This window comes from Malaya genurostris, chromosome 2 (genome assembly GCF_030247185.1).
Source record: "Malaya genurostris strain Urasoe2022 chromosome 2, Malgen_1.1, whole genome shotgun sequence".
In the NCBI taxonomy this organism is placed as follows: domain Eukaryota; kingdom Metazoa; phylum Arthropoda; class Insecta; order Diptera; family Culicidae; genus Malaya; species Malaya genurostris.
In genome coordinates this window covers 115,719,506-115,732,182 of record NC_080571.1, presented here as the reverse complement: position 1 = coordinate 115,732,182, position 12,677 = coordinate 115,719,506, and the positions used below count along the sequence as shown (strand labels likewise).

Genomic DNA, 12,677 nt, shown 5'->3' with positions numbered 1-12,677 from the left:
ATTAATTTCATTTTGTTGCTTCTACCGAACATTCAGTGCCGAAGCCGAACAGATAGTAAACCTTTTGCTTACGATTTCGGTAATAGCTAACGTTTGTCAAATTTGAGATTACCGAGACTCTAAGTGATTTAATCTTTTGTTGAGATGATTGCGAAAAGGGAAACTCTACTTACACATGAAATACATCAGAATATTTAGGTGTGATATAATAAGGAAATATGATTTTCGATTGTGTCACTACATAATTTATTCAAGACTTCGATTCGATTATATGCATTGACTATTTAGATTATTTCATTTCGAACATGAAGATATGGTCTCTTATGAACAGACTGGTTATTCTTGATAGTTTAGTCTTACTTAAATATATGCTCCATATTTTAGCAGCAATCGCTTTTGGATGTACCTATTCGAATGAAAGTCAATTACTGCACATAATCACGGGAAATTAAATCTTATATCAATCTGATATTCAAGCGGCAACAACCCTTCTATATCGGATTGGTTCTTCAACAAATGAGGTTTGATTGAGTTGTGCTTTTCTTTTATTCTGCTGTAAATGCTGAGTAATCTAATCACATTCATTTAGAATATTAATCAGCTGTTTAATGAAAAATGTACCTAAGATGGAGCCAGTTGTCGTATGTTCGAGCCCCGACCTGGAAGGATTCTTAGTGTCAGTAGGATCCATAGTACTAGCCATGCAATGATTCTGTATACTATGAATCGGCTGCGAAGTCTGTTGAAACAGAAATGCCAAATTCTACCAAAGCAATGTAATGCCAAGACTTTGCTTATCTAAGATGGATTTCGCTAATAAGATGCGAACGTGAGTCAGATACCAAGCACAGCCAGTAAAAACATCTAACACAAAATTTTCTGATTTTTCTCCAACCAATGCTCATCAATTTATGAAATTGTTCATATGTTACTTGTCGAATATAACAGCTGAAACCTTATACAAATAGCTTTTACAAACTTTCAAGGGCTACTATATCGAATATATTCAAAATTTCTTCTGCACATTTTTGGATGGCATAAATGGCTGAAGATTTCATATAAATTATTTTGTTCGTAGCAATAAAGGCACTGCACTATGAAGCGAATCGCCGTACGTTCAAATCCCAATCCGTGTTGGCTATTTGAAATATATATTTAATGGACTAAGTTAATTGCCAAAATATTTTTGTTGGCTTGTTGAGGTTGGCTAGTACAAATTTGAATGAAATTAAATTGAATGTAATTTACATCACCCGATTAAACGTAAAGATTTGAAATATCCACCCTAGGTACATTTTTCTAAATATATTTGGTCCCTCTCATAATTTAGGTGGAGCGGAACGAGAGATTACACTTGATGCAATCAAAGATAAACTCAAGATGGAATACTCTATGATTTTTCATATACTATTCAAATAGGACCCCTCGATGAAATCGGTTCACCGTCAGTTGCAGTACAATTCTTCTTTAAAACAAAATAACAAGCGTCGAATCGCTACATGCGTCGTAACTATGACAATTTTCGTTTAGGTAGAATTAATCTTATGGCGTTTTCGTTTTTAATTTGCACTACACCGGTGCAGTGCTACACTGAGGCATGAATAAACGAACAAAAATGACGAAAACATAAACAGTAACCATTGACTACAATAAACGATTCCATTGCGCAGAGCTACACCAAACTTTTGATGAGTGCTACACCAGTGGTATCGGTGCAGAAAAAGTGTAGCACTGGTGTAGTGCAATTGGTAAAAACGAACGGTTTCAGTGCTGCTTTCGCTACACCGGTGTAGTGCAATTTAAAAACGAAAACGACATTAAATTGCAATATGATAGAAATCGTAGTCTGTTGCTGCATATCGAGTGGTTTTTGAAACAGGAAAACAAAAATCAATAAGAATTATTGCTAAGAATCTGTTCAATTTGCAATATTCTTATCTTACGATGCATTAAAGTGAATGGATGTTACAACATATTTTGTGCGGTATGTTTACATATGTTTACTTCTTCCCAAACTTGTATTGTTGCTATGGAATTTTACCGTCATTTTCAAATGTTTATCGACGCTTATTTACGAAGGGTCAACAAAACTACACTATTACTAAGTTCACTGGTTCACGATTACTGGTCCGATATTTTTCGATGGATCGTATGGGACATTGTAATCTTGAGTTTATCTTTGATGCAATCAAAAATTCATTGCTTTTGGCAGTTACTTAGTATTCTAGATGTCACAACTATAAAACGAATCAATCAGAATAAAATGTAATAAAAATAAAAAAAGTGGCTCTCGACTCAACAAAGGGTCAGTTGGGAGCGCTTGTGTAGAACCGCGTTTTTTATAGCGACAGTTCTTCGGTAGACGAGTTGATCTGCGTCGATTCGCTTTGTAACGGTCTATCCGCACCAGCACCAGTTCCTCCGGAGGGGCATATGTCTGTTAAAATAACCACTTCGTATGGACTGCAATCGGAAAGGTGAAGAAACGAACACAACCATCCATAGAATCCTTTTTCGATATCGCAAATTTCGTTCACCCAAGTGGTAAAGTGAATTGTAACTTGTCGGATCCCGGCATAGAATCCCAGTCCTAGTGTACACAAAACTATGGCCAACGGGTAAGCCAGAATTAATAGTGGTGACATGAGTAATTTGTGCAGGTAAGATCTTTCCTCGTTGAAATAGGTGAACATGTTATACCACGTGACAGTTCCGATGTAAAATGAATATATACTGGTCGTTAATGCCACAAATGGAAAACTGATGACCGACAGGAGTAGAATATGAATCCCAGCACGTAAGGTGCACTGACAACAGCTATGCTTCGTACGACAGGCCTCTTCGTGGGCGGCCAGTGCTTGTTTGTTTATTTGCTCCAATTCCTCACGTGATATGTTCAATTGCACATCCACGGATTGTCCTTTTTTGCGTCCACGTTTGATAGTACCTGGAAAGAAGAATTGAATTTCTTTAATTTCGACAGGATTCTGTTGAATATATTATTAAATATGACTTCCGAAATGGCCATTTGGGATGGCATATGATCGACCATGAAATTTTCAGGCATTCCCAACATTGAATACACCAGTTGTGTCACAGCCTCCGGATCCTCGTTTATAATTTCATTGAAGATTTATTATATTAGCTCAAGAATGTTCTCAAACTAAATTTCACTTAAATTCAATATCATGCGATCGTTCGTTAAATAGTACATGCAAGTGTATGAAAGTTGTGTCATTAATGATATAACAAATGTGATTTATTGACACACTAAGCGACACTTGCAGTTTGATGTGTACTGCTGGAGCAAAATGAGATTTGCCGCTCGGGTTAGTGAGCAAAAACAAGAAAAAGCTGAACTCCATTTCCGGAAAGATGACTTGGACGAGCAAAAAAAAGGTCCCAAGGATGGGGACCCTCTAAAAACGTTGCGCCAAAGGCAAGTGCCCCCTGCGTCCCCCCTTAGATACGACCCCGTGTGTATGTAACATTTTTGTACACAACTTTTAATATAGATAAGTGGGCCGATTTCAACGAACATAAGTTCAAATTAAAGATCCCATACAAAATACCTAAATTTTTTCTGGATCCAACTTCCGGCCTCGGAATTACAAGGATTAGTGACAAAAAAAATGAAAAAAATAAGGAAGAGTGTTCGGTTACCGGCACCCTTTTCTTTTAAGCTTATAACTTCTGACTAAGTGCACATTATGCGGACATATATACATCAATGGAAAGCTAAAGTTCCTAGCTAACAACTGAATAAGAAATTAAGTTGTTTCAATCGATTGAAAAAGTTTTATCATCAATTTAGTAAAGTGATAAATTTTGGCCATTTCAAAAAGGTGTTCGGTTACCGGCAACCCAAGAAATTTCACTAAAAATGGAAAAATATATATGAAGACTGCAGTTATTCAAAGAAAAAACAGAATTTTTCCTTTTTGGAAGCGTTTTAGATAAAAGTCTTCATTGTCTGATGGTGACTTCACCTTGGCTCTCTTGGTCCATGATTTGTATGGTGTTGATTTGGCCGGTCTTTCACGTTTTTTCTTAGCCGTACTATCGGTTGTATGAGCAGCTAGATGATCGCTAACTATTTTGCACGATTTATCCGCGAAATAGATCGATTGCACCTCAAAACTATTCAATCCACTCACCTTTCCAATTGATGCTCTTCAGTTTATGATTTGAAAAGAAGTGAGAAAAAACTTTTGTGTTGATAATTGGGTGAAAAATTAATATTTGTTTTGAGCGCACCAAAAAGTACAAGCGTCTGTTTGCTTTGGTATTCCGCACAAAAAGAACGTGCTGCTATTACACACACATGAGATTCGTCGGAATGACGTTATCTGCTTTCTGTCAAAAGTTACGGCGGGATGCCGGCAACCGAACATCTTCCCCTACGTACAAACTTATCTTGGTGATGGCTGAACCGATTTTCACAATCTTAGTTTCAAATGAAAGATCTTAGGATCCTATACGAGAATCGAATTTTTTTTTAAGGGGCTGGGCTCCAATGGAAGATTGATAGTATCTATTTCCTTTCTCCGAACAGGACCAAGCTAGAGGCTGTCTGGAATCCGGTGGCAAAAAATGTAGACCAGAGTAGATCTACTGGGTTTCTGCTTCCATGTCGTAAAGGGTCACAGTTGCAGAAGTTTCTCTTTTACTACTTTATTTTGTTTGGATCTGTCTTCCGGTTCATGAGTTATGGGGTAAAACGTGCAAAAAACTTAGAATATGTTTACTAATTATTTTCGGAGATGGCTGCATCGATTTTCATACAATTAGATAGGTCAAATGTCAAATGAAAGGTCTTTTTATCCCATAGAAAAATTCCTGAATTTCATTATGATCCGACTTCCAGTATTACATAGTGATTAATGCAAAAGTCCAATTTCAAAATACTTACTTTTCTCAGAGATGGCGAGACCGATTTCTACAAACCCACGCTCCCATACAAAACTTCTGATTTTGTTTTGGATCCGACTTCCGGTTCCAGAATTACAGGATAAAGAGTGTTGAAAATTTCAAGCAGCTATACAGAGCAGTGATGCTGCAAATTGGGATTATTGGTGACTCAAATCAGTTCCAATGTATAGTCCTTGTCAGTTGAAGGCTAAACGTATCCATTCCGGCTCTACGAATCCCCTGCTTCCGGTTCTAGAAACACCGGAAATAGTGGTCACAAACTCTAAAATGGCACGAACTGATTTTTCTCAGTGATGGTTTGACCGATTTTTAAAAACTTGGGAGGTCTTATGATTCCACACATAACTCCTTAATTTCATCCAGATCTGACTTCCGGCTCCGAAATTACAAGGTGATGAATGTTAAAGAATTTAAACCGTCTTGGAAAGAGCACAGAAGAAGAAAACACAACGCTGTCTATACGAACGAAGCACGCTGTGTGCGATGTTCGATTTCGTAAACGAAAACCAACACCGAAGCTCGATTTTAAAAACACAAGCGAACCTATCAGCACCGAGCACACATGAGCACTAGTTTTCAATCGTTTTGAAGAAAACAGACTCACTGTACAGGCACGAGTGTCTGTTACCGGTGTGTGATTTTTGTTGAACACGGTACTGAAATAGAAACAAATCATAGCCACCTTGCGAAAAGAATTTCAATGAATTCAAGTTTATTTGAAAAGATTTTAGCATCGGTATTGCATGTCTCGCGATGTATATGAAATGTTTATTGCCGGTAGTACAGTAATATCGTACCGATGGTTTAGTGATATCAATGAGAGCTGTAGATAATATTTACATATTTGCTGTCACCAAAATTGATTGAAAATCCAATTACAAAGCAGGTGTTATGCAAATGATTAAACAATAATACCGTGTTTTGCTCGAATCTCATATACAAAAGTAACATGAGTGCATGATTTTGCTTGATTCGTTTGTTTTTGAATAATTGCTTTAATCAAAATAGAGCATAAGAGGCTAGCCAAATAACTAAAAATAAAACTACGACTTTGTCTCTGAAATCAATATTCGGAATAGACTACTTTTATCATTGTTTTTGTTGCTAGTGGGTATTGAAAATGGAACAAATTCCTCAAAACTAATCAGTAAATTCTTCTAGCATGTAGGTATTTTAACTTACAACCGAACAAACTAACCGTTACTGATCCGGTCGAACTTTGATTCAAATAAATGTCTTATTATCCCATCGGGTAAGATTGAAATTTTGTCCGGATCTGACTTCCACGATAGTTGACGACACAAAAAAATTGGTAGGCCTGTATGTTTAATTGCCTTAAAAACGTACTGCAACAGCGATTCCGATTCCGGGCCCAGTTATTCAAAATGTTCAAAATGAAACTTGCATCGATTTCTCGTGAAAAAAAGGCTTCATTACACCACTAGGTGGATTGGGACAGGTTTTAACTTTACTATCACTTCGCTCAACAAATTGTTTTTATTAAAATGACAAAATAACCAAACACAAATTTAAATAATCTAACTATCGTCTAAGTTTATCATTATCAGTTTAGGACTAAGTTACGCGTGTAACGAACGCCTATAACTTACAAAAAAGTAACGCATGTAACACTTTGTAACCTCTATAATTCACAAAAGAGTAACGTATGTAACGCATACAACTCACAAAAACTAACGCATGTAACGCTTCGTTACGCCTATTACTCACAATAAAGTTACATATGTAACGCTTCGTAACGCTTATGGCTCACAAAAACGTAATGTATGTAACGATTTGTAACGCATATACCCAACAAATTTTAACTCATGTAACGCTTCGTAACGCCTATGACTCACAAAATAGTAACGCATGAAACGCTTCGTAACGTGTATGACTCACAAAAATGTAACGCATGTAACGTTTCATAATGCCTATAACTCCCAGAAAAGTAGCGTATGTAACGCTTCGTAACGCCTTTAACATACAAAAAACTATCGCTTCGTAACACCTATAACATACAAGAAAGTAACACATGTAACTTGTCGTAACGCCTATAACTCACACAAAGTAACCCATGTAACACAAATACAAATACATTTATAACATTCTAAAAAGTGACGCATGTAACGCTTCGTTATGCCTATAATTTACACAAAAGTAACGCATGCAACACCTCGTAACGCCTATAACTTACAAAAGAGCGTTGTATGCAACACTTCGTAACACCTATAAAGGGCTGTCCATAAAAGACGTCACGCCGCAAGGGGGAGGGGGGTGTTTAATAAAACGTGACCTTTTGTGACAGGGGGAAGGGGGGCGAGGTTTTTGAAATGTGACGTCCAATATTTTCAATGAGCGCATTTTTGAAATACCTAATTATATTACTGCTTTGCCCTATTTCCTGAAAAAATCTCCACAATAAACGTTTACATTCTATAGGAAAACGTGTATTTGTTGATGTAAAAGCTTCTTCTTGTAAATTCGGAAATGAATGATGCAGGAAATCATTTCTGTTGTGATCAGCAAAAGTGCACGGAGGAGCGAAATCTTGCCCAACCTAACTTACGGAGTGCAAATAATAGGAATTGCTTTTGAACTGATTCTATACGTTCCTTGTGAGTGATTGAGAATGGGGACCAAAAAATGCTACAATATTCAAGTATAGACCTTACGTAGGCAATATATAATGTTTTAATCGTGTAAGGATCGCAAAAATTATAGCTGAAGCGCGCAAGCATGCAATTAGCTTTGCCTATTATCGTATTATAGTGATCGATGAAAGTCAACTTTTTATCTAACATTACTCCTAGATCTCTTATTCTAATACATCTTTCTACTGTTTGATCGCCTAGTTTAATTGTGATATCTGGTGTGTTTTGTTTCCTGCTGAAAGCTATTACTTTACATTTATTGACTTTTAGTCTCAAAAGGCTTTTGTTACACCAGACATGGAACGTTTGCACTTCATCTTGAAATACCACCTTGTCTACATCACTTTTTATTTCTAGGAAGAGCTTCATGTCATCGGCATAAATCAACACTTATGTGTTTTAAAATAAGAGATATATCGTTTACAAATAAAATGAATAAGAGAGGGCCTAGATGAGAACCTTGTGGAACTCCTGAAGTTACTAGGACATGGTTGGATATCCTCCCTTTAAATCGAACCATTTGCTGACGACCAGTCAGATAAGACTCAAGCCATTTGAGTAGTTCAGGCCCCGTTCCTATTTTTTGTAGTTTGAATAATAACATAGGTATATCAATGCGATCAAATGCTTTGCTGAAGTCAGTATAGACAGCTTCTATGTAATTACCTTTATCCATAGCAGCCAGTGAGTAATTGACAAATTCGAGTAAATTTGTATTAGTCGAGCGACCCTTAAAAAATCCATGCTGCATATTAGTGGTTCTATTTTTAACTTGATAAAACATTTTTTCATTGATTATCGCTTCATAAAGTTTAGGAATGCAGGAGATAATTGCAATTCCTCGATAATTACACACATCTGATTTTTTCCACTTTTGTAAATCGGTACCAAATAGGAGTCCTTCCATATTTTAGGAAAAATACCGGTCATGAGTGATTTATTGAAAAGCCAAAACAAGGGTGTGGCTAGTTCTAACGATAATTTTTTCATTAATATGGGAGGAATTCCATCAGGTCCGGGACCTTTAGAGATATCTAATTTATTGAGCGCTTGCATAATATCTTGGACACTAATGTGATGAATATTAATGTCACAAGCATGTTCAGGGAAGAAATTAAATCAAATGGAACATTTTTCCAACCCTGCACACAAGGTCAGAAAGTTTTTCTAGCCCGAAGAGGTGAATGACCTCATGGTTCAACCTCTATAATCGGAACAACAAAATTTTTTTTCATAGTACCCTCACTCATATAGGCCTCGAAAAACTTCGTAACGTAATTCTATACCTATTTTTTATATTTATAAAAAAGGTAATAATCAAAACGGAGCGCTTTCAAGTAAGATTAAACTTTACCTTATTTGCTAAACTGAATAAGACAAACCTAAAAATGATTCAATTTAGTTAAATTTACCTGTTAAAGTTAGATAATTATCCGGAGACTGCAAATTTCGGCTATTGTATCGGTCTAAGCTGTACTGATCAATTTCCGCATTCAGCACACTGGTTTCTCCTGATTCTAAATCCTCATAATTACAAATAGCCGATGGTGATTGTCTGCTACTAATTTCATCGACATCTGTTCTTATATTGACCCGCTTTTTGGATCGTTTTCCACTGCCCGTCAGCAGTTCGTGAGATTTGCTAGATTTTCTATCCAGACTACTTTCGGAAATACTACTAGGTGTTACAGTCGAGCTGTCTTTCAGGGGATGAAATTGCTGCAGTTCGTTGAGATCGTCATCTTCATCCAAACAATCCCCCTGTCCGTTAGATGTGCAATTATTGATTTCGATAACTTCTTCACTGTTCCAGCGTTTATTTTTTCGAATATCGTCATTCTCCGATGACAAATCCCAGTCTTTTTTATTTCCCTGAAAAAAGATGCGCCATTGAACACGTGTTGAATACATAAATCTACGGAGCAGTTTACTATTGATAATTCGACTATAGACAAAATTTACCACATCCAAAGGGTACCTTTTGATGCTATATTATTATATGCATTTGGAATAGAGACGTCAAAACAAACTCGAATGCATGCGCATAAACCATCAACGGAACATAAAGCGAGCAAGTGAAAAGCGTCTCCCACCCCGAAATCGTAATATCAAACAAAATTGATTTGCATTATTTCGACATACCTGTAAATTTACTATATGATCTACATGATTGTTAAGTGGTGCTTTTTTACCGGCTTGTCTTTTTCTGGGTGGTATGAAGACCGGAAAATCTGATTGTGGTGATTTTGTTTGAAGAGGAGAAGATTGTGGTCTAATCAACATTTCGCCACTGTGCCCTACCATACTTAACCGTTTGCTATATGTTTCAACACAAATAATGCCGATAGTACTAAAAGGATAATTCAATGCCTTTCTTATCAGTTTACAAGTATTCTAAGGGCGAATAAGTCCGCTCGTTGATCAACAGAAAATAGGAATCGAACTGCCATTGCGGAACTGCGGAAAACGACTGACGCTTTCAGTCGGTCAATGCAGTTATTATACATACTGCCGCGAGAAGGTTAGTGTTGGTGGGGCTTTGAGCATTTCCTTTCTGGTATATGGTACAAGGAGCCATGCAAAGACACATGTCAAATGCAATGTGTTGAATGTTGAACCGTTAATAGCAGCCCTTACACGTGACAATATTATTGTCAATCCAAAGTATTGTCAATACCGTCAATCCAATTGACTTGGTAACTTGAGTCCGCATTTTTCGAGAAAATCAAGCGTTTGGAGCTTCAAATATTGCAAATGAACATTGAAATATTGAGAGATGAGTTCATTGCACATATTTGGCAGTTTCCTCTCTGGAGAGAAAGTATTGTCGGATTGATGAGCAGTTTTGATTTCTTGACAATATTTTCGTCAATCCAATGAAGTTTCCACTACACGATCAAAAGTATTGTCAATACTCCTTGTATTGACAATAATATTGTCTCGTGTAAGGGCAGCTAATGACATTCTATTAGCTCGACCCATTGAATTTATTCACTACTTATTCTTGTATGCAAAGTGGATATTCCACGAAAACTGCGGCATGAAAAACATGTTTCAAATGCTCTAGAACTTAACAAACTCCATACCAAGGTGAAATTGCGAAGTAGATGATGGAACTTTCGAATAATAGACTAAACTAAACCGACCCGATCTGCTTCGGTTATTCCTGACTTAATAAAATTTATTAGCGCGCCCTATAACAACTATAAGATTATCACACAACATACATTAGGATAATTTATGAAGTGAATATTGCATTCAATAAGAATTTATATGAGCTTGAGCTTGAGCGACCACCTCTGGTTGCTACTCCGTTACTGATCGGGATTAGCTGAAATTGTACAGGGAGTTCCTAGATGATTCGACCTGGGACTGGTAAATCATCCTTCAATGTACATCTTCTGGTAATCCCAGAATTCATTGATCAGTACCGGTGCCGGCCAGACCCGAACGTAGATCCACAGACTAACAGACATGACAGTATGAGTAAATTCTAATAAAAATTATTTTTCGTGATGCACTAGTTCCACCTATATTGTACTGCGCGAACTATTTACTATCTGTACACCCCTTGTGTTATGTAAAAGTTTTTTTACTAGTTGGTTTCCCCTCGTTTGTCAACACCGATCAGCTGCTTGCAGGGATGCCTGATTTCATCAAAATATTTGAAAATGAATCGTGACAATGATTTATTGGATTACGTTGATAATATATTTAACTTTTTCTTGATGTTGGAGGGTAACCATTTATTCGACTCAAATTTGTTCATCTAGACTATTTTTTATTGTGTTGGTAGTTTTCACCCGAAATTAAGTGGCGGCAGACCAGAAGCAAGTAAATATTGTAACAAAACGGGTTCGATTTTTTATTGAGTTGGAGGATGAGAAGTAGGCGCAATTATGTATATAGTTTAGGCAATATCAAAGATAAACTCAAGATAGAGTAGTCTGCGATTTCTTAGGTATCATTTGAATAGGACCCCTCGATGAGCTCGGTTCACTGTCAATTTGAGTATTTTGAAGCAAAACAACAAGTGTCTGATCACTAGATGCGTCGTAACTATGACAATGATTGTTTATGTTTGGAAAAATATCAAGTTACAGTATGAACGATATTGAGAAATTTCGCTTTATATCAGTGATTCTTAGAATAAGAAAGTGAAAGCTACTTAGAACCATTGTCTAGAATTTATTTAGTTTGTTATAGCCTCATCCCATGAAGCATCAGTTGTGGCAAGAAATCATTATATGCTGAATGTAAACATATGTGTGCTTCCTTTCTAACTTGTATTGTTTCCATGGCATTTTGTCGGAACTAGTCGACGCTTGTTAACGGAGGGTCAATAAAATTACATTATTACTGAACCAACTGGTTCACGATTACTGACCCAACATTTTTCAATGAAACGTATGGAACATTGTAATCTTCAGTTTATCTTTGGCAATATGTATTAAATCTGTATCCTGCATGAAATTCGCATGGACGCATACAAATCAATACATTACAGGTAATTCTGTATGAATGGCAACTCTGTTGGTAAATGAAAAAAATAAAGACAGTCTAGATGACAGACATGATGTTTTTGATAGGGTAACGTGGCGCCATCATGACACATGTGAGTACTGTCCCAAATAATGGAATATTCGAAATGACCGTTAAAATGATTGAAGAATCAAATTTGAGTGTCCTGTCTGTTAGTCTGTGGTAGATCGTCTAAGGAATGGGAAGGGATGTTAGCACAGACTAACAGACAGGACACTCAAATTAGATTCTTCAATCATTTTAACGCTCATTTCGAATATTCCTTTATTTGGGACAGTACTCACATGTGTCATGATGGCGCCACGTTACCCTATCAAAAACATCCTGTCTGTCATCTAGACTGTTTTTTTTTCCATTTACCAACAGAGTTGCCATGCATACAGAATTACCTGTAATGTATTGATTTGTATACGTCCATGCGAATTTCATGCGGGATACAGATTTAATACATATTGCCAAAACTATATACATAATTGTGCCTACTTCTCATCCTCCAACGCAAGACAAAATCGAACCCGTTTTGTTACAATATTTACTTGCTTCTGGTCTGCC

At 36.6% G+C, this 12,677-nt stretch overlaps 1 protein-coding gene across 2 annotated transcripts; it reads right to left on the bottom strand.

The window, feature by feature from the left end:
* Positions 1 to 228: 228 nt before the first annotated feature.
* LOC131430080 (transmembrane protein 169) lies at positions 229 to 10,039 on the bottom strand. Of its 2 annotated transcripts, XR_009229478.1 has the most exons (4): positions 9,726 to 10,039; positions 8,996 to 9,455; positions 1,817 to 2,947; positions 229 to 1,541 (listed from the first exon to the last, which is right to left on the bottom strand). XR_009229478.1 is itself a non-coding variant. In XM_058594732.1 (3 exons), exons 1-3 carry the CDS (start codon positions 9,885 to 9,887, stop codon positions 2,340 to 2,342), a joined length of 1,230 nt encoding a protein of 409 aa, XP_058450715.1. In that variant the 5' UTR covers positions 9,888 to 10,039; the 3' UTR covers positions 229 to 2,339. The 2 variants fall into 2 exon arrangements, 1 of the variants encoding a protein (XP_058450715.1); XM_058594732.1 differs by having other exon boundaries at positions 229 to 2,947.
* Positions 10,040 to 12,677: the final 2,638 nt, after the last annotated feature.

Excerpts from the sequence above, each read along its gene's own strand:
- LOC131430080 (XM_058594732.1), bottom strand. The coding sequence starts at position 9,887 with ATGGTAGGGCACAGTGGCGAAATGTTGATTAGACCACAATCTTCTCCT. Across the intron at positions 9,456-9,725 it reads ATCATATAGTAAATTTACAG|GGAAATAAAAAAGACTGGGA; the intron begins GTATGTCGAAAT and ends ATCTTTTTTCAG. Across the intron at positions 2,948-8,995 it reads TAATTATCTAACTTTAACAG|GTACTATCAAACGTGGACGC; the intron begins GTAAATTTAACT and ends TCTTCTTTCCAG.